This window comes from Pantherophis guttatus, chromosome 2 (assembly GCF_059756535.1).
Source record: "Pantherophis guttatus breed Tessera chromosome 2, ASM5975653v1, whole genome shotgun sequence".
NCBI lineage: Eukaryota > Metazoa > Chordata > Lepidosauria > Squamata > Colubridae > Pantherophis > Pantherophis guttatus.
Window position 1 is genome coordinate 124,432,060 of NC_142064.1, and position 23,047 is coordinate 124,455,106.

A 23,047-nucleotide genomic window follows, 5' to 3' on the forward strand; every position below is an offset into this window, starting at 1 on the left:
GAATTGGGCTGAGGAGAAAGAGTGACTAGTCCAAAGTCACCCAGCCAGCTTGCATGGCTAAAGTGGGACCTGCACTCGTAGTTTCTTGCTTTTTATCCTGTTGCCTTAAGCACTAGACCAAACTTGCTCTCTAATATTCCTAACATACTGACTTTTCCAAAAAATTTTGGAGTTTAGGAACCACTATTATTATATGAACTTCATTTAATAATTTTCTATATTCAAAATTTAAAGTGGTGCTTTTATCATTTAACTTTCATAATTTATATGGTGAAATTATTGGGCCCACAATTTTTTAATTAGTATTCTTGTACAGTTAATTTATTCCTTCTTATATACTTATGCTTTAAGCTATATTTTGAATATTTGTCTTTAATAAATATCTCAAAGTCACCCTGATTTTTCAAAATCATAAAACTTTTCAAAGTATCTATTACATTACTGTAATATATGTTAGTTTAAATATAAGATGTGTTTATTTTGGATACTTTTTTCATCCAAACTGTTTCAAAAAATGTTATCCTAGTCTACATGTGATTTGAAATAATTCGAAATAATAATTTAACATGGTTGGATGATAATTCTGTTTTAATGTAATTTTCAATGTATTAATCCTTCTGATCTTTCTGTTGAATATGTTTTCTCCTCGTACTTTAAAAAAATTACTGTATTAATCAGAAAATCCCCAGCATGATAGCAGGGCTCTAAGCTAAATAGATACACTGTTATCCCCCAAAGTTACAAACTTCGTATTTCTGTAATGAAAACTAGCTGGATATGACCATTAAGACCCCAAAATATTAATTCAACTTGAACTGATATTTATGATTTCCCCTTGTTTAGGTTTTAAATCTTTATCCAGTTTCCCATGCAATCTTTTATTAAAGGGGAGGGAGGAGCTGATTTGATTCCTGAACTGTTCCATAAAAATAATCTTAGGCAAAATCTAGAATCAAAGCAGATACCATGAAATCACTGCATATGTTTTTCTCTCAAGACTATGGTATATGAGGAGGGCAACCAATGGCAGTAGGGAATTTATTCTGACAAAAGCCCATTGTCTTCTTGGAAGTATTTGGGCTTCACTCAAAATTCCCTATAGGTTAGTATTTTTAGCATCTGCCAGATACCATTGAAAAATATTCTACTTCTCCTCAGGAAGAAGGGTTATTTGGGGGTGACACATTTATATTCAATACCAAAGCAGGAGCTTTAACTGAATGTTCCAACCTTTGACCAGTAGCCTTAATTTCAATGCTAATAAAATAATGCTTAGGATCATCCAACATAGATTAGAGCTCTACATGGAAAACAAGATGCCAGATGTTCAATCTGGCTTTAGAAAATGCTGAGACATTATTGCTGATGCTGGATAATTGTGAAAGCCAAAGAGTACTAAAAATAAGTCAGAATGTGCTTTGATTATAGAAAAACTTTTGATTCTGTTGATCACATCAAGCTGTGGGATGTGCTTAGAAAATGGGAATCCTGAAACATCTCATTGTCTTAATGAAAATTTATATGCAGGTCAGGGAACCACAGCATGGACAGAACATGTTGAAGTAGACTGGCTTCAGATTGGTAAAGAAGTGTGGCAAGGCTGTATACTTTCCCCTTCAATCTATATATTGAATGTACTGTATATTAAAGGAAACTGCACTAGAAGAAAATGAATGCGGCTTTAAAATTGGCGGAAGAAACATCAATAACCTGTACTGTTCTCATGACACAGTGATAAAATGAAATTATAGTTAAATATAAAGAAGACCAAACTAATAACAGGGAGAACAACCAGCTTTAGAATTGACAATGAAGATCCTGAAGTGCTGGATAGAATCTACTTTTTATGATCAACTATCAGCATTAACTGAATAAGCAGTTAAGAAGTACACTGCAGACTAGCACTTGGTAGAGCAACCATTGAGGCCTTGGAAAAGAAATTTAAATGCTGTGTTGTGTCTATATTTACAAATATCAGAACTGTGCAAGTCCTAGTATTATCTGTGAAACCCTATGTAAGCAAAAACTGGACTTTGAAGAAGTTGAGTAGGAAAAGTATTGATGCTTTTAAATATTGGTATTGGAGAAGACTTCTAAGAATGGACGGTCAGGGAAACAAACAAATGGATCATGGAACAAATCAACCTAGATTTCTTACTCAAGGAACAAGTGACCAGGTTCAAATTATCCTGCTTTGGGTATATTATGTGAAGACCTAGTTCCCCAGTGAAGAGCCTAATGCTGGAAAAAGTGGAACAAAAGAGAAGATGATCATGACCACCAGCAAACAAGATGGATTGCATTGCTAGAAGACCTGAAGGACCACATTAGGGACAGATTATTGTGGGTGGGTGGGGGGGGAATCTAAGTAGTCACAAGAAGTCAACATCAACTTCATGGCACATAATCAAACAATTGATGGCTGATGAAGCTTTGAGCTGGAAGTAGTGTAGTCCAAGCCATCTTAGAAATTTATGGGCAATTTAATATTTGAACCCATGGCTCTCCCACCATAATTAATATACTGCATGCATTCTCATACTGAATTTAGACTTTAGCATGCCAACTCCTCTTTTTGCCACTTGTTTAGTAGCTGTGTGACAAATAGTTAGACAAGGCTCCTTTGTAAAAGGAGTAGTCTCAGGCAGAGGTTGAATCTGCAATTAGAATTAACCATAGCCTGGCAATGCAGAAACAATTGTATTATCTAACACACAATCCTGCACATTCTCAATATTGCTTCCTAATTGCTTGAAACTCCATTTCCTACAAAGACAGGGTCTTTGCTATTCTTTGGCATTTTGAATTTTTGCAATTGCAAAAATTGTTTTGCCAGCAGTGTTTGGCATATAAGAAAAATATTGGAGGATGGGGGAACATATATTCAGCTATTTCACCTGTGGATTGTGCTACCAGAGCACAGACTCTCTGCAGAAGGGCTGTTTGTCAAAAAACTGGCAATATGCTCACCCTGCTCTCCTGGAAACATTTGCAGAGACAGGAAATATTGTTTTGGTATAAATTATAAAGCTCTCTCCCTCCCCTCTCCACCAATTCTGAGCTTGCCACCTCAAAGACACTACGATTTGCAAAGCAAACAATATGACTGTTTTCTGCTTGGTACCCTAGATAGCTAAAATGATAAAATGTTTTGAGTTTCAAATTGAAAAAAACAGGTTTAAATCTTCAGTTATGAAGCTTGTTAAATGATCCAGGGCCTACCTCACTGGTTTTCTATGAATGAAAAGCAAGCACATATATGTATACTGCATATTAAAACTTTTAAAATAGGCATCAGAATACCAGTAGATCTAACTGTGTCTTAAGGGAAAATTTTGAACAACACTTGATATATAAAGAAGGTAAAATTTCTGCATATTAAACTTGACTCCTGTTGACATTACTGTATAGCCTATTTGTGTAGATTTATTACTTAGTTTCTTAGTTTGCCTTCAAACCCGTGATGTATAGTATAGTGCACATATGACAGCCCTGCAGAATAATTGGTCATGGAATGTTCAATTGCATATTCATGAAATCTAACATTTGAAATGATTTGAGACATGCATGGGCAACTCACTGCCTCCATACAAATTCAGTGGTCTTTGTATGGCTTTCCAGAAATGCCCACCTATTTCATTTATTTATTTATTAGAAAATGTATAGTTCTGCCTATTCGCACATGGCAACTCAAGGCAGTTTATAGGGATATAAAAACATCATATATATAAAAAAATAAAAATAATAAAATAATAAAATAATATAATAGCCCCCCACCCATCACCCCGGCGACAGCACATCACACAAGTCATTTGATGAGCTCCATCCCACTGTGGGTTCCCCAGGGCCACTGGCAGAACCCATTTTACCCATTGGCAGCTCATTACAGATGTTTGAGGCAACTGGGATTGAATTGAGAAGAAAAGATACAAAAATGACCACTCTTGTGATCATATTCTATCCATCTCAACAAATGTCTCAGGCCAAGGAAGAGAGTTGAAGATTGACCAGTGAGTTGGTTCATCTCTAGCCACCTCTTCTTAAATGTTCAACACAGACTGGTTGAAACATTAGAAATAGCTGAGGTTTAGGATAAGGATGAATAAACTTATGAAAGACAGAGAGAATGGAGAGACCAAAAACTTCACCTCAGTAAAAGTCTTTAATTTTGCTCTAGAGTGACATTTGCAAAAATTTATGATCGTGATCTAGTGAATGCTCTATATTTAATAATGCCAATGGACAGCTCTTGAACCTAATAATACAATTCAGAAATGGACATAAATGAAAACCCTATAAAGCAGCACAGCACAAACAGGTTACGGTGTTTAGAGGGATTGGAGGGATTGGACCAACTTCTTGGTTTTATTCAAGCAATTATTATTTGAATAGACTACTCTAGAGCTATGGAGAAAGAATGGTAAATATTGTGAAGATCTGTAGCAAACCTTAGGGTGAACGGAGAGGAACAGTTATCTATCTCTGTGTTATTACTATGGAACCTATCCTCTATTCAAACCACACAGTTAATGGACTGCTGACACACAATGGAATCAGTTCACACATTAAGCATTCCTCTTGAAACACAGCAGAATGAAGCCAAAATATTATATTGCTTCAAACTACAGTATTTTTTTAAAAAAATAATTCCCTACTTGGAACTCTGTCTCTGTCTCTGCCTCTGTTCTCTTTCTCTCTCTGTGTGTGTGTGTGTGTGTGTGTGTGTGTGTGTTTTTAAATCTAGCATGTTAAGGAGACCAAATGTTTGCCTCACCTTCTCTATTTGTGCTTGTGTCCCCACTGTAAACTTATTCAGATCTTAAAAAGTGATCTGTGGTATAGCCTCTCTCACTATATTGTTCCATTATAGCTAGGGCCCAAATTTTGTGCAACTAAATGAGGTCCAGAAGAGGTAAAACTTCCAAAATACATAATTATGTCCAGTAAAGAATAAATTTGGATGATTTAGTTTTTCAAAGTGTAGGTCAAAAGGTGGGATTGCAAATTTTGGGGGTGGTAACTGTTAGACCATGCAAAACTTGCTCCAGTTTTGTCTGGACACGCTTGAAGGGCTTTCCCAAACAAAGGAGGAAGTAAAGACCACAGTGACTTTTCAAAGTTTTAGTATATACAATGCTAGAACAATGTCATGACTTCTTCTTGCTTAGTTAGTGTGGACTTAATCAGATGAACTGGGAAGCAAATTCCAGAGAGAGTTTTGAGAGATGGCTAAACCCATACTTCTGGTTATCCATCAAAGCCATTTGTCAGTCACAATATTCATGATTTAGTTATTCATGTATTATATCATTATTCATGTTTATTCATAAAGGGGTCACATAAAGTAATTTATCATTTTAAGGCATCGTGCTATTGCAAAATTTGAGAATACCTGAAGTATGCACATAAATTAGTATTGTAAAAGCAGCTAAGTGCATGGAAAGCTATTGTTGAGCTTGCTGGTGTTTTCGGCTGGTGCTGAGAAGTTGAAATATTTTCTTTTTCTCTTGCAGCACCACCACATCAAGAAATGAAATCTCTAAATTAGATGTCTATACATGTAGAATCCTGTGTCTGCAAAAGTCACAAGGAATAAAGAGCCATGTCTATTATCTTTGCCTCTAAAGCAGAAAGCAGTTGAATGCTTCTGATGGCTCTGAAGGATGCAAAGACAGTTCCTTCCACAGCAAATTCCTCTGTGTGTATAACCAGATGCCTTCAAAAGGTATAAGGCCTATCAACTTCCATTGTGCTTCCTCTTGATTTCAATGCTTTTGTAGAAGGTAGCAATTTCATCCTGGTACATAAACTACACTAGCCCAAGGGCAATCCATCACTAGACAAAGAAAACTTGGTTTCCAACTCCAAGCACCTCCTTTTTTATATTTTACATGAATAATAATAAGCAGTGCAGATCTTACTCTGAAAAGCTTCAGTGGTAAACTGTAAAAAGCCGAATTCTATGTTATACGGCAAAGGGAATGCAATTTCCCCCCAACACAAATAGGTGGGAAACTGGCAGGGCAGAACACATGTAACTTTGGATAGAATTAAAAGACCTTCTTGAATTTGATTAATTTTGATTGAATCACTCCACTGAAATGATTCAGATTGAATCACTCCACTTCAATTCAAAAATTGAAGAAAGAACCTGATTTGAGATTGCTAAATCAAACCGGGTGACTTTGATAGTTCTAATCACATCTGAGTGTGTACACATTTAATGGTATTTTGAATTACCATTTCTTGGCTGCAAAATTCTGGCCTAGAAGGAAGGAAACAAAGAATTAAAGATTACTAATTTGAAGCAGGGGAGAGTTTTGTAGCTGAATGACCATGGTCGTCTTTTCTTTTGTGCTGATGTTTCACTAGCATCTATGGCTAGCAGTTTCAGAGGCAGGGTGAGCTGCTTTGTGATGTACCTCTTGGCAGTTAACAGACAATGGAACTGGGCTGACTGGGTTTAAATTTGAATCTAGCAAGCTGATCTCTGATTGGTCCATGTCACGTGAGTCCAAGAAAGCTGGTAAACCTCCAATTGGCCATTTTGAAAAAAAATCAAAGACAACTGATTTCTGATAGAAGGCCTACCTAGATGAGGGAGAATTCATTGATGCTGGTCATGAAAGCCTATAGCAACATATTATTAATTTCTTTGCTGCCATCTAGCAGCCCAGGTGTGGAGAATATAATTTTTCCCCCTCTGACCCATCAATATTTTCCTGCACAATGTCCTCTCAACACATTTCCTTGTAGCTAAATCCCCAAGATTAGAATAAGCTTGGCTGGGTTGAAGAACAAATATTTGGGGGATAATTTCAGGGAACAAATTGGAGGCACAGTAAAAGTAAACAGCTACTCTCCAGTTCTTTCTTATCAATGGTTCATCCTTTATTTGAACCACCTGCAGAGTTATATATGTGGTACTTATGGTGTACAGTTGCAGACAAATACTAACACCGTCAAGCAATAAAAAAAAAAGGTGTTGGTTGATTAATTGATCAGTTGGATCAATTCAATTTAAGCAGCCCCCAAAATCAGAATTCTAATATAAAAGTTGCTTTTTCAGACCTTTGAGAAATGCTAGATCAGCTCATTCCAGAATAAACAAAAGCTATCATTCAAATTCTTTAAAACAGAAATGGCACCTTCTGGGAGTTAAACTTCTTGCAAGTTTAAAACTAGGGAAATCTGTGGTCTTCCTAGTACTATTACACTACAACTCCCATAAACTGCTGTCAACATGGGCAATGGTGAGAGATGCTAATTCAGCCGAGATCTCAGGGGTTTAATTGCCCACACTTGATCAGCTTGAAAATCATGGTTACCAACTTTCTACTGCTCCCATTTATCCCTGTATTATTGGAATCTTGGATTCTAGTCAAACCACGGCACAGGTATGGCTGCTTCGAGTTGCTCCTTTCTGGATTTCTTTTGTAACACATGCTTGTATTATTTCACTCAGCTTGGTGTGAAAGGAATAACATGTTAGACCAAAGAAAGAAAAGCCTTGAAAACCCCATGCCCCGTCAACTGCTAGCTAAATCAGAATGAGAAAAAAGGCTGGCTTGAGATTGGCAACTGGAGAGAAGCAGGCAAGGGCTGCATTTAGCCTTATTTCCATCTCCATATGTTCTGCTGAAACAACATCAAATGCCAATAAGATTCCATGGGGGAGAGGGAATGGTTTTTTAATAGATTACCAGCTGTTTGGATGGCAGTGACAGTTCTTTATCCACATACCTTGTTGTCCTGATAGAAGCATCAGGATTTTTTCTGAATCTGTTCTAAGACATAAATGGCATCAAGAAAGACCATGCTGATTTCCAGTTTCCCTGCATGTAAAGGATATATGATGTCTTACCTTGGTGGATGAAGCATCTGTTTTAAAAAATAAAGATAAGATTCCACATGCAACTCAAGTTTAGCCCCACACAGAAGGCATTGTGATGTCACACTGTGACCCAGTGAAGATCAAGGCTTGCTACAGACCACATCCAAAGGAAATATAAATCAATCATTTCTTAAAGATCTACCCTACCAAGAACTTTCTCTCTTAATACTTGCACACTTTAATACATTTTTCCTTAATACATATGTTGGTCTGAGTGTTTGCCTGCAGTCTCCCAGATTCCTGGCATCATATAATTTTTTAAAAAAGGATTTCTTAATGGAAAAAAGGGAGGCTGTCATGCTGCAGAATGAGGTGCCAGTTTCTACCATCTTATAATAAAGTCTTCAGACATCAAAATGGTTCCTTAGGCTCTCCTAGAACGTGAACGTGGTGAGTATGTGCAGTTCAGTGATTTGCTCAGAGGTTTGTGTTAGTCCAACTAGACCAGACCATGAAATCAACTTCATGGGATATCTCCAACTTCTTTTAGTAAGATTGGCTACAGGAGGGCTGTCAAACTCGCTGCCTGCAGGGCGGATGCATCATGTGCTGGCCACACCCACACCTGGTTTACCGAAGGGGGAAAAAGTCCCAATATGCCACGTGATGCTGCCATGACGATTTGAATTTGACACCCCTGTGCGACAGTAACAATCTTGCAGGTCTGATTGAGCAGTATCTCTTTCTTATAGTATAGTGAGTTAAAGAGCATCTGTCTGAGGAGCTTCCAGAATGGATGGTCTAGAGTTAAAAAGTGCTTTATCGCCTTTTGCCTAGGCAACAGATAGGCAAAAGATAACTGTCAAAGTCATCTTACTTTTTACAGTTTGCCAATCCCCATCCTCCCAAAGCATAAAGAATCTGGAGAAATGACCCAGGAAAAATGGGAAAGTGAGAAGATTAACCTCAACTATTTGCATTCTGATGAATGGATGTATTGTAATTGATCATCCTCACAAGTTTGTCTATAGATAAGTCCCTTCTATGGTAGCCAGGTTGTGAGAGACCCAACAACTGCCTCCCAATATTCCAAATGTGACAACAGGCTAAAAGGCTTACTTCTTCCTGCCTTACTTTTTTAGCCTTTGAAAGATGAAGGCTCTTTTTGAATTTTACACTTTAAGGGTGGGAAGGATGACACTCAGAACATAGTAATGAGAATGCCTTCCTAGAATACCTTAGTGAGGTTTTGGAAAGGATGTCTCCTTTCTCAAATTCAATTTGGGCAAGAGAGAAATAGTTGTGGTCTATCCTGATTGTCCATCCATTCCTCTTTCTTTTTTCAGGACTGTAAATTGTGAGCCACTTCCATGGCCCCTGGAAACTTGAAGTCCAAACCTGAAGGGACTTTCTTCAAAGCCTTTCCAGTGGTGGGTTGCTACCGGTTCTCCCCGGTTCTTGCGAACTGGTAGTGGAAATTTTGAGTAGTTCGGAGAACCGGTAAATACCACCTCTGCCTGGCCCCGCCCCCAATCTATTTTCTGCCTCCCGAGTCCCAGTTGATCGGCTAGAAGGAAAAAATCAGGGCTCATTTGACAAAGAAGAGAGAAAAAAAAAAAACAAGACACTGTAGCTTTAAATTGAGAAGCCAAGAAGCCTCCCAACTGATTGGCTAGAACTGATCTGCTCCTTGTAAACTGCTCGGTGGTGGTAGATTGGCAATTGAGGCCAAGCTGTCTGAAAGTGGTTTCCGATGCTCTCGGTGGTGGCAGAGCGGCAAAAAACTGTTTAAACTCTTGCCGCAGCGCTTCAAAGGGCTGCCCTACAGCTGATCAGTGGTAAAAGGCAGTGTGATGGTAGACCAGTGCACTCCAAAAACAAATGGGTAGACCGGTGCACTCCAAAAACAAATAGGGTAGACTGGTATGCTCCAAGAACAAATGGGTAGACCAGTATGGCTATGCAAGCAATTAAAAGCCTGGGAGACCAGTACCTCTGCTAAATCCTAAAGAATTGTTTGTCACATGATCATCAAACCACACCCACAAAATAAGCCATGACCACAGAACTGGTAGTAAAAAATTTTAGAACCCACCCCTGAGCCTTTCATTGATTAAGTCACCAAAGTCTGTGGCTTTTATTCACCAAATGTTCGTAAGATCCTCTGATTTCTCATCACAGCAATGGAAAACCATCTGGTTCATATTCCAATAATGTTATATCTGGAATATTATAGTAGACTGTAGGTCAGATTACATGCTACTTCTTTCCACCATCAATCTTTGTTTAGAATAGCACAGTTCATACTGTTCTGCACTTTCATGAGTCCAATTATCCATATCCCTCTCTAAAATCAATCCTTACCTTCATGAAAGATGCCAGTTTAAGTTGTATGTGTCAACTTATTGCACGGTCACATCTAACTATCTGCTAGTAGTTCGTGAGACTGCATGCTTGACCTGTCTATCTAACCAGGACTGACTGACATCTTGTGTACTAAAATAGCCACATCAGAGTGGAGAGCTTTTACCCATCCAACACTTGTTCTCTGCAATCAGCTTCCATCAGAATTATGCTTGCAGTCTGCTCTATCAAAATATAAACAGATGATAAAAATGTTTCTTTGTTATGGCCCTTTGTGAAACTGGTTTCAGTATTAATTCTTTATGAAGAAAGATATTGCTATTTTAGAGCAGCTTTTAACGAGTGTTTTAAATCTTATTGCCTGTTCAGGTTATTGAGACTTTATATTTCAGTTATGGTTATCAGTTGGTTTATATGAGATGTATTAATTTTGACGATAGATTTTTATCAATTTGTACTGCTTCTAATTATGGGCACATGAAAAACCAAACTACAGGAGCAATTACTACTATTATTAAACTGAGCTGTTAGCAATAACTTCTTAATATCTTGCAGTGGACAAAGGACAAGAGGAAGCACATGTAAGTCACATAAGCCACTTATTCCCTCACTTTCTATCCAAACATAAAAAAAGAAAAGTTCCCCTGAAACAGGTAGCCCAAGACTTACGGCTATTCATTTAATGATCGTTCAATGCTACAATGGCACTGAAAAAGTGACTTATAACCAGTCCTTACACTTAGGACCACTGTAGTATTCCAGTCACATGATAAAAATTTGGGCATATGGTAATTGGCATGTATTATGCTGATTGTAATGTCCCTGAGGTCATGTGACCATGACTTAAAGTCTTCTTGGGGGGCTTCCAAAAAGCGAAGTCAATGAGGAAAGTCAATTTGCTTAATAATCATGTGATTCACTTAACAACCACGTCAAAAATGTCATAATGTTGGGTGTGACTCACTTAACAACTGCACTGCTTAGCAATGGAAGTTCCAGTCAAAATTGTGGCTGGATGTTGAAGACTATATATGTTAAGAGTTCCATTAAGAGTTCCAACCAATTTTCTACCAAAACCAACATGCAGTATTCTTTACTGATATAGACACCAAAATAAAAACAGATCCAAATCCAAAGTAGGATTTGGAATGTTGAGGATATTAAGGCTCTTCTACAAGTTTGTCCTAGTTTCCGGAGGAAGTAAGCATCTACTTGTCATTCAGATTTTCCTCAAAATGTACTGAAAAGAAAATCTGAGGCGAATTCATTAGAACCTGCTTGTTCATATAAAATATTAGGAAAACTAATGGCTACTGAAGCAGGCCAGGGGGCAAGGAAGCTAATTAAAGCGGTGGGGGGGGGAGAGTAAGCAAAGTGGATAAGGCTGAGGAAAGGCAAAAAGGAAGAGAAGTCTTGCCAGATGAGAAAGAACACACAGACAGACAGATTACATACCTCAACTTGCAGGAAGCCCAATAGGGCCAGCTGTACTATTAGGTCAAGTGAAACAATTGCCTCAGGTGGTGGATGCTATGAGGCCATAGGGTTTCATTAATTACCTTATTATTATTTCCAGGACTTGGAAGACAGGCCACACAGCCTGGTCTTGAACCCCCTAAACTAGCCTGATTTTTGCCCCGAGATACAATGGTGAGCATTGCCTTAACACACCAGACCCAAAGTGAGCTTCAGCTACAACTCCCAATGATTTCTGTCATCGAAATGGCAAAGGGATGCCATTTTTTGCCTCAGGTAGTAGAATGCCTTAGATAGGTCCTACAAGCATAATTGACGGGAAGTTACAGTATCAGGGGAAAAAAATTCAAAGGAAAATAAGCAAGCCTGCATTTCACTGATAAGTCAAACCCAAATAAAGGGAAAAATCCAGGGGCTGGTGAATCCCTCCCTCCTATTCTCCCTCCAGCCCAGCAATTTTCAAGTGTTAACTATCAGTTTCCAAAAACAAAAGCAAGCAATGTGGAGCTTCAATTTCCCTTGAGGCACTTTTTTTTAAATCAATGCTTTTGTAAGAGTAATTGAGAACAATTTTATACGCTCCACTCTTTTTAGGGTGCATAAAAACATAAGGTGCCTTGGGAAAACTTTGCTTCAAAATTTAGGCTTAGAAATGCCCAAGTATACACAAGGAAATCTATACAAGGGACTTAAACGCACAACAGCCTGAAACAGCACACTGTTGGGCAAGAAAAGCATTCCATCCATAAGAAGATGAGATAAAACTATTGGTAAGGGAATAACTAAACAAGTGTTAGTCATCCCATAATATGATCTGCCAAGTAGATAGTTAGGGGGCAGGAGAGCATTCCTCAGAGCTATACTACTATGTGCCAAAACACTCTGATCCCAAAGTAGTTGCGTTGCATTTTATACTCTTGAGGGATCTTAAAACAACAACCAAAGAATAACTTGAATGGGGAGAAAAGGCCAATTTCACAACTGTACAGCCAGAATCAGGACAGGACGAGAGAACTCCCTGATTCTATCATACCTGAGCCTGCTTAAGCCATATGGGCACCTATCTGTGCAACCTGCTGGAGAAAGGATGATGGCCAGTGCTGGGGCAGAAACCTTAATCATAATGGAAGTGCGGGGAGGGGAGGAGAGGAGACCTAAGAAGTTCCTTTTCCTAGTCCCGCACAATTCCTGCCTGCTCATGCCACAAAGGTTTGCAGTATAAAAGGAGCATTGAGAACCTGTACGGGCATGTCACACTGGTAAGACTCCAGATATTTTTAACAATAATTCCTGTCAAATACTGCTGAAAGTAGTAGGAAGTTAAGAAACCAGTTCTTTGGGGCAAAGGGTATGTGTGAATAGCAAACCCACTTCTTCTTGGCACTGTAGTTTACAATATGCAAAAACTGCCTTGCAGCAATTTTGATTCCTATGGTTCGAAGCTCAGAAGTGGGGTGTAATGGAAAAATCCACATTTTAATTGCTTTCCTTAATTGCTAGAAAGAATTTATTAAGAAAAGGATGGGGTGGGGTAGGGACTCTGAATGAAGATTGGCCACTATGGAAGAGAGAGAGAGAGAGAGAGAGAAGGAAAGGGAGAGGGAGAGGGAGAGGGAGAGGGAGAGGGAGAGAGAGAGAGAGAGACTTTAAATTATGCAAAGGATTCTTGTACTATCCACTTGTCATTGTTTGGCTGTCAGCAGGCTACTGATATATACATTTCCAAAATCTAATCTCTTCAAAATAGATGCAGGATTTTTTTTTTTTTTTAAGATTCTATACTTGTTCACAGCTGGCTATTTTTTCCCCTAACATACAGCTTCTTTTGCTAAAATCTCTGCACACCTTCTCATGTAGTTTTCTAATTATTCCCCAGTTGTCCATGGACTTTTTCCTGCTACTACTACTACTTGAACTAACTCTCTCCCTCTCCCTCTCCCACCCTCTCTCTCCCTCTCTCCCTCTCTCTCTCTCCCTCCCCGAATGTTAGCCCTTTTTCAATAACTGGCCGCATCCAAACAGAAAGGACAGATAGCCACATCAAGTGGCGACAGATGACCAGGGGCTTCAGAGGCCATGTACTCTGCTGTTTAAATAGACATTAAGGGAATGGTGCACACACTGAACAAAGGCACACAGTGCCTATCACTGTCCCTCATTACTCCAAAGCCCTTTCCTGTTCACTAGCTGATTATGCTATAAAGACGATGCCATGGATAAGCCAAATAATGATGCCCCTCTCCCTTTCTGAAAATGGCTGTGTTGCTGCTCAACCAGGGTGATCTCTCTTTTCCACTATGGAAGCAGCATTCTTTGGCAAGATTTTATTGCTGACTCTGAATAAATACAACTAGGATGATGTAATGGTAAAGGTGGGGGACCAGAAGTGAAGAGTTCCCAGGTTCAGGTCCCTATGCCAGATTATCCCACCTTATAGGGTTTTTATTGTGGCAGAAAGGGGAGAAAGGAACACTAGGTGCATTGTCTTGACTGCCTAGAGGAAAGGTGGGAGATAAATCTAGTCTCATTCTCTTTCTCTGCCCACCCCTTCCTCAGCAACTTTAAGATGCGTGGATGCTGCTGACTGGGGAATTATGAGAGTTGGAAGTCCACATATCTTAAAGTTGCTGAGGTTGAGAAACATAAATAGACAGACAAATACAAGACAGAATTGAAACCACCACCACTCCTTTACAATAACAGCAGAACAGGTGAGAGGAAGAGTTGGTTATCTATTCTAAATGGCTATTTTATTCAGTGGTATCCTGCCCTGGCCCATTTCTCAGCCCTTCAAACTATGTAGTAAAACCCTCATTATTATGAATTTTTTACAAAAGTTCAGATTGATCCGTTACAGCTCACACCGTTCTTCTCCACTGTATAGAAAACAGCAGGGAGGCAGTTAATAGCCTTCTCCCTTCTGGCAGGGCTATGAAAATATAGGAAGCATCCAAGATTCATTTCCCTTAGACAAAATCATGGCAGGATGCCTACGCCTCTATTTTTCCTTCCAGGTAGCCTACTCTTATCTTGCCTGCACAACTTCCTGATTTTTGTTTTTGTTTTGTTTTTTATGCCTTTGAGTTGCCTCCTCGTGCCTACCTGGGCAAGTCCCTGCAGTTTTCTTGGCAAGATTTCAGAAGTGGTTTGCTATAGAATAGAATAGAATTTTTTATTGGCCAAGTGTGATTGGACACACAAGGAATTTGTCTTGGTTCATATGCTCCCAGTGTACATAAAAGAAAAGATACGTTCATCAAGAATCATAAGGTACAACACTTAATGATAGTCATAGGATACAAATGATACAAGCAACAAAATTACAGTCATACAGTCATAAGTGGAAGGAGATGGGTGGTGCTTGCTTCCTTGCTTGCTTCCTTGGCTTGAGAGAGAGTGGCTAGCCCAAGGTCACCCAGCTGGCTTTGTAATTAAGATGGGACTCCTAAACTCCTGGTTTCTAGTCTCATGTCTTAACCAGTTCACTACTATTATTTACTGAAAAAAGGAAATGGAGATAGAAAGCCAGAATAAGAAATGCACATATGACTCTAGAAAAAGCATCATTTCTAGAAAGGGCATGATTGAGGTTGGGGTAGAATTGTTGCATTTCCAGAATTTGGTGGAGCAAGAACACCTTTGGGAGAGTATTTCAGATGTTTACAGAATGACAAAGTTATAATTAATGATGCAGGTCTTTCAAGACCCCTTTGTTCCCTTAAAGCATGGGTGTCAAACTTGATCGCCTCATGTGACGTATTGTGATGTTTTTTGCCTTTGCGGAGCTGGGGTGGGCGTGGCCTGCACATGATGATTCCGATCCATAAACCACCAGTTTGACACCCCTGCCAGAAGGTTTTTAAATGCAAACCTTGTATTTTTTACCCTGCATAATTTTGGAGTCACAAAAGATGCTCGTGGATTGCATGCATCGATAAGTTGCACTTTTTGACTTTGCTCTGGTTTTTCTGTTTGGGATAGGGTTTGGCAACATGGACCCATGTAGGTGCTAGAGGATCAGATCTAAATACCATACAAAAAAATAGGGGGGTTGGTATGTATGCCACTTTGATCTCCTGAATGAAAAAATGAATAGAAATCTAATAAACAAAAACAAAAACAAAATACATTCTTACATAACTTTGGAGAATTCAGCTTTCTCAAACAGGATCTCTCACAGCTTGGGAATGTGACTGTCAGAATGTCAAGTGAGTTGGTGAACTTGTGAGATTTTTTTGGGGTGGGGGACGACAGTGCATTCCAGCCATTGTGAAAGCTGGTGATTGAGAACACAAATGGCTGCTGCTCTCTATCCTAATACATGGAATTGGAACTCTACTGTTATGGATTATTTCAGGATGGAATAGAGCTGAGAATATTATTATCAAACATTGGAGTGATAAAATCCACTAAAATGTTCTCTGTTATGTTCACATTGTCTTTTTGCAACAGAGAAATAAAGAAAAGGATTTCTAAGTCATCTGGTTTAATATTACTGAAGTGTTTATGCTGTGATCACAATTCCTTAAATGTGACAAAAACTGGGAGGCTGTTACTTCCTAGGGTTCTCTGATAAATATCCTGACATGTCAGAAACATATCATTCCCCAAATAACTTCAATGATTCCATCTAGTTTCCAATAACACCCAGCCAGTTTTATGGAGCAAAGCATGACTAATTGGAATCAATGTCATTGATATGCACTCACCTTGGAACCAGCAGCCTTGACCATGCTACATCTTTATTCCAGTTGTGTGAAAATGTGATTAATAGATTCTACTTCTGTTGCAGCCAAGCAATGCTTGCTGTTTTTCCATAATAGGTTTCGTAATCAAGAAACTTGACAGTTATGACACCCAGATCTCCCTGGATTGCATGGTTCTTTGGATGGTTTCTATCAGCCTGGAAATCAAAGATGTGGTCTACATTGGATTGATTCTTCTTTTTCTGACTTGGCCCCATTGATTTATTCACACCATATGGGGCTGTTGCTGCACTAAGATACTTAATATTTCAATGGGTAACTCATGATGATTAATTATGCATATCAAGAATAGAATCTTATGCTATGCACAGAGCTAGGCAGAGATAAATGGCCTGATCCTTTGTAACAAGTTTGAGACAAGATGCTATTTTTGCAAAGAGTGGATTTAACTTAATTTAATGTTCAAACAAAGGAGGGGGAGAGAGAAGGATTTATTAGACACCCTATTAGACAATATTATCTAGATGCAGCCACAGCAATGAATCTTAAAATATGCAGTTGGCAAAAAAATGTCAGCTGTGAAAACAAGGCAGTATAGGTAGCCCTTAACATACAAACTGTTGTGGCTCCGCCTGAGCCTGGGCTATCAACAGATGCAGACTCTGAGAGTGAGGGAGAGGAGTTGGCAAGGCCTCCCTCTCCAGGACCCTCCTCTCTGGCAATGCCTCCGGAGGACACCGAAGGCCAAACGATAGGCTCAGAGCCAAGCACGTCCCCGCAGCCACAGGTGGACAGCGACGAGGAAGATAAGTGCTGGCTGGACCCTCGACAGAGGCGCAGGGAGAAGCGTGCACAGCAGAGAGGAAGGCATGCCAGAGATTAGCTGAGTCACTGGACCACATCCCACAGGGTATAAATGTGGGTGTGGTGGCCAGTTCAGTTTGTGACGAGCAAAAACTGGAAATACTCCATGATCTCTGCATTACTGGACTTTGCCTGCTTTATCGGACTGCATTTGGATGAATCCTTGTATTGTTGACACTCTGCCTGTTTTATCGGAATGCTTGCATCTAATCTTTGTTTTGTGTGAGTAAAGTCTGAATTGGCAGCTAGCCACTGGGTTGCTGCCAGCTTTATCTTCAAAGAGTTTTGTCGTGTGGCTTATTAACTCCGGGCCGTCTGTGTGTGTGTGTGTGGTACTGGGACAGAACACAACCACAATTGAGATTGGATTTTTGGTTGTAAGTTACAGCGGTCATTAAGCAAGATGACCCGCTTTGCTCAATGACTGTGATACTGGCTTCCAACTTGTGGTCATTAAGTGATCGTGTGGGTCATTAAGTGGAGCATGAGGATGCCTCAGGGGATGGGAGTCTGGTGCAGACCATGTACGAGTGAGGTGGTGGTACAGTATGATGCAAACCACCCAAGCCTGGCCCTGCAGTGCAGCAGTCTGCAGCAGCACCAGGCTTTGACTTGAAGTAGATGCCAGTTGCCATTGTCCCAGGCCTCTAGGTCAGCCTTAATGCAACCGCTGCTGCTAAGGGATGCAGCCAAACTCCCCACATCTGCCTATCTCTCTTGCCTCCAATCTAGGTCATTCTGCACAGCAGCACTCAGTGGCAGTGCTAAGGCTGGGTCTGAAGTAGAGGCCTGGGACAATCTGAGCCAGCTACCCTTGCCCGAAACCTCAACCTGGGGGGCCACTGCTACCGTTGCTACCACTCAGAAATGCTGCCTCCCCACATTTTCCAAAGTGTGCAAGCCTTGAGAATGCCACAACTGCCCCCGCTGCCCATTGCTCTCAAGTTTCTGCCACACACTGCTTAGCTTCAGGTGTTTTTCTCACGGTGTTGAGAAGCCCACGTAGCCTATCTGAGGCAGCTCCTAGTCATGCCAGGCCTTCTTTCCTAGAACTTTGGAAGCCTCAGGAAGCACCATATAAAAAGGCTACAGTGTCGTTGTGCAGGGCAACCTAGATCAGGGGGAGATAGGCAGGTGAGGGAGTTGCAGGACCCACACAGTGCTAAGGGCAGGTGTGCTGGCAAGTGCCCAAATTTTTATTATTTCACCTCGGAGGCTTAGAAATGGCCATAACTTCTGGTTGTAATTCCCTTCGTTCTGCACCATCGTAATTTAGAACTATCACTGAACAAATAGTCATTAAGTGAGGAGTACCTGTGAAACATATAACAGAGGAGAGTGGCTCAATAGCAAAATTTCTTTCCTGAAAATAATAATGTATTATTTGGGGTTATATTTGCATTTCAAAACAAAAACAAAAGAAAAATCTTGCCATTTGCGTTTTGTAACCAGTGAGGTTGTTATCACTTCATTCTCCAAAGCAAACAATATTTCAAAATAAGTAGCTCAGGGGGACTGGAGACCAAAGCTCACGTAGATCAGACTTTAATCAAACCTCAAAAAGCAAGCATTTATTCAACTGCCAAAACAATCACCCTGCAACCAAGCTGTTCATAATAATTTTGTTGGATCCCAGATCATTCTGTCACAAGATCAGCATTTGGTAAGGGTCAAACACAGGTCATCTTAAAATCAGTTCTCCCATCCAAATACATTAGAGTCATGATAGTTTTTGGACATAAGCTAAGTGCTGCAAGATACAATAACTGGTATATCCCCTAATTTTATTTGGCACTTACATTAAAGGGAAATCTACAAGAGATTATAAAGCTGTCATAATTGTATTGTAGTTCTTTGTTTCTCATTTCCATTTAAAAACTAGCTTGGTCTATTTGTTTGGTGATGAGTAGGAAAAATAGTTTGTTCAAAGATGAAAAATGGTTGATCCAAAAATACCACTCCAGACCGGATAATTGGGCAATCAAACTGGACAAACAGTTTAGATCAAGCTGTACAATATGCTATAGGTGGATTATCAAAGTACATGCTACATATTCCGTACACAATGTAATTATTTTAACTAGGATTAAGTTAACTGCCCAAGATAGGGGAGTTAGGAGCAGGGGCTAGCTAAAACACTTTAAAAAATAATTGATCCCATATAGTTCAGCCCAAATATTTGAAAAAAGAGAAAGCCCAAAAAATCACTCAACCCTCCACAGATATATTTTTTAAACCACCAATTTAAACTAAAATACTTCCAGAGCTATCTGAAGTGCTTTTGGAAAAAAAAAAATCATTTCCTGCTTCTCTGAAAATACAGATATGTTGGAGGTGGGGGAGGTAGTACACCAGGATTCCCAATGCAACTTATGGGGGGAATTCATACCAATACCAAACATCTCAGAAGATGAAGGCAAACATGAATGCTATGTCAATGCTACTGCCTTATTTATGCATTTGCATTTCATATTCATTATATTTATTGTAGGCATTTAAACTGTATTATGCACTGCTGATTGTCAAGTTTCCGAAAGATGCCCTAAATTAATTCATGAGCCATGATCCAAACTTCAAAGGAAATAAAGTCATTTATTAGGAGCAACATTCTGGCAATACTCGGATGCAGTTAGGACTGATCCTACATAGATTTACGTTCCCCTATGACCCTGTCTCTCTCCTCCTCTCTGGCCATGTCATAAATCACATTCTCCAATTAACCACTTTGGCTGGCTGTGAAACCTAACACCCTTCTTCTGATTGCGGTCAGAAAGAATGTACGGAATTCACTTCAGTTCTCCCTCCCTCCTACTCATGGCAACTTGAAAGCTTTGCAAGTTGACACTGATGTTTTAACTGGGTATTCCTCTTCCTATTAACTGCTAGTAATTCAGCAATAAAAAAATACAATACATTTATGGGAATTCATAGATTGATGATGGTTGTATGCCACATGCCGGTAAATGGAGATGATGAAAGAAATGGGGAAATTTGTTCAACATTCTAAATAAATGCAATCTGCAAAAAAGTATTTTGTTAGGTAACGTGAATGAATGGGAAGGAACAAAATGTCAGCATACAGAAAATGTGATTGGACTATTCAGAGAGTCTATCTGAATCTGAATGAATGTGAATGGTTATTATTTATTGTATGAGTATCTCCTTAGAAAGAAGTCTTACTTTGAATATATGGTTTATACTTGTCTATTCTTGCATAGACAGTTCATGAATTAAACATGATACATTGATTTGTTCATGATGAAAGACTGAGAAACATAGTAGAAGATGATAAGAAATTCTGAATGTAAAACAGATTATTATCTGGTAGAGAACATGGAAAAAAATGAAAGAAATGAATCAATCTACAGTGAAAATAGAATGACAGAAAAAAGTGAAAGTAGAGGTCTTATAAAGAGAAAGATTACAAATAACTAAACAGGATGCTTAAAAGTATACATAAGCAAAGATAATGTAAAAGATGCCTGAAACAAGGGAAAATAACTTTATTACATGACGCAACAGAAATGTGTGCAGTTTTACTAAATGGAAAATAGCAAAAAGGATGCTTATTAGAAGGTTGACACGGATGAGAAAAAAATTAGAGAATGCTGTAAAAATTATAATGAAAGATACTGTAAGAGGTGTGTAATGATTAAAAAGTTAATTGCAAAAATGTAGAGAGAAAAGGCTCAGAACAGGAAAGATTAATAGAGGCAGGAAACACACCGAGAAAAGAAACTGCAGAGTCCTTCTGATTGAAGAAATATTTTGGAAGTGAATAGAAAGGGCTAAGCAAGCAGCTTTCAGCAGAATGAACAGAAATAAGAATAAACATGATGAAAATATTTTGGATGAAACCGTAGCAAGGGGGACATTTTAGAATATATAGGAAGGATACTAAGTAGAAGTGAGACAAATGCTACAAATATTAGTGTCTAAGAAAAACACTAAGGATGTAATATGGTATGTGAATATGAACAAATTAGTACAGTTGCAATTGTTGATAATGTAAAAAATGGAAAACAGAAAAATGTTAAAATAAAGATATGGTTTGCTTATGGAGCAGCTGTGTGCCTTAATATGTGTATAAGGACTGCATGCCTTAAATTAAATTAAATTAAATTAAATTAAATTAAATTAAATTAAATTAAATTAAATTAAATTAAATTAAATTAAATTATTAGATTAGATTAGATAAATTAAATTAAATTAAATTAAATTAAATTAAATTAAATTAAATGCCTGTTGATTGGAAGATCACAGCCCCTATTGGGAAGTGGTTTGTTAAGTGTCCTCTGGGAAGGTATTTGGTAGATTTCTGATTGGAAACGTATATGAAGGAATAGTGAGCAACACTTGGGAAATGCAGGGCAACTTTATGCTAGGCAGGAGTGTACAAATTAGGCTTCTCCTCTGAAGCAAGTCGTTGGGAAATGAATGAATTCTTGAAAAAGAAAATGTATCCCATGTTTGTTGATTGCAAGTTTATGATAAAATGAATAGGCTTGAGTTATGGCATGATCTGCACAAATATAGAAGTGAAGGATGACTTGTGAATGTGAAGTCATACTCAGTAGAGGTAAATACTTGTGTGAATCAATTGAATGAAACCCTAATGATTCAATATTAATGAGAAAGCAGGCAAAGATGTTAGATTCTTATCTTTCCTTATGGGTCAATGATTCCAAGGAAATGCCAAGTGGCCTAGTTCAAGTGCTCATAAATGTATACACTCGTATAAATTTTACTCATTTCCCCCCCAAGTTTACTGCACTGGAGAAGGTGGTGAGGCCTCCTTAAGAAGCCTTTGCTGGACCCTAATAGCATGATAAAAATTAATAGTAATGTAATTGTTCCACAAAGATGGAAAGATTCAGCACTGCCCCTCCTGGAGGAATGGCTGATGAAATTGACAGAAGTTGCTGAGATGAAGAAACTGATTTCTTAGATTAAATTTAAAAAAATATCATTGATGATTGGAAATCCCTTATGGACTTTTTACATAAAATTAAAGAAAAATGAACTTGTGATTTATGTTTTTTATGATTAGAGAGGATAGATTATAGAAAGAAAAGTATTATAAAGCAACTTTAGAGAGTTGCTTTATAGAATTAAAAGTATCTCTAAAGCAACTTTAGAGAGAAAGGTTAAATATAATTTATTTATTTATTTAATTAATTTATATACTGCCCTTCTCCCAAAGGGACTCAGGGCGGTGTGCAGCCAGCATAAAACACACAAATATAAAATTTAAAAACAATTTAAAAAATATTAAATAGTTTGGCCCATATCTAATTAAAATAAAACTACCCGATTTACACATTTAAAAATTAAAAATTGACAATTAAAAAGGCCAGCCCGGCTTGTTGAAATAAAAGCATCTTGAGGGCCCAGCGGAAGGTGCGTAAGTTGGGAATCCTCTGCATCTCAGGGGGCAATTCGTTCCACAGGGCAGGATAATTGTAATAATAACTGAAGAATATTGGACACTCTTTCTTTATACTTTTTTCTATTTTATTTTATTTTCATTCATCCTTTTATTGTTTTTAAAGGATATGTATATTGGATATTGATTGGATCTATAGTTTTGGTTTTTGTTGTTTTAAGTTAAACATAAATGGTGAAAACCTCAAGCAAGTAAATGAATTTGAGTGCCTTGATAGGACATTTAGTAAACATGTGAAAATAGATGGAGATATTTTAGGGCATGCAAATTGTGGAGTGTGGTCTCTTGTGAGAAATAGATCTTATCAAAAGATAAGATGTAAACTGATTGTGGGTAAGAGGATGCTTCTGCATCTTT

At 38.5% G+C, this 23,047-nt stretch overlaps 1 protein-coding gene across 6 annotated transcripts in view; it reads right to left on the bottom strand.

Moving 5' to 3' along the window:
* OLFM2 (olfactomedin 2) overlaps positions 1 to 23,047 on the bottom strand; it is a 245,883-nt gene that overhangs the window by 100,003 nt on the left and 122,833 nt on the right. Inside the window, exon 1 of one of the 6 annotated variants that reach the window (XM_087886658.1) lies at positions 6,241 to 6,442. The exons of 4 other annotated variants lie outside the window; for them this stretch is intronic. In XM_087886658.1, the coding sequence (XP_087742784.1) occupies positions 6,241 to 6,243 (3 nt within the window). In that variant the 5' untranslated portion in view covers positions 6,244 to 6,442. Of the gene's footprint in view, positions 1 to 6,240; positions 6,443 to 23,047 lie in introns of those variants that run through there. One more of the 6 variants, XM_087886657.1, reaches the window with a different exon arrangement.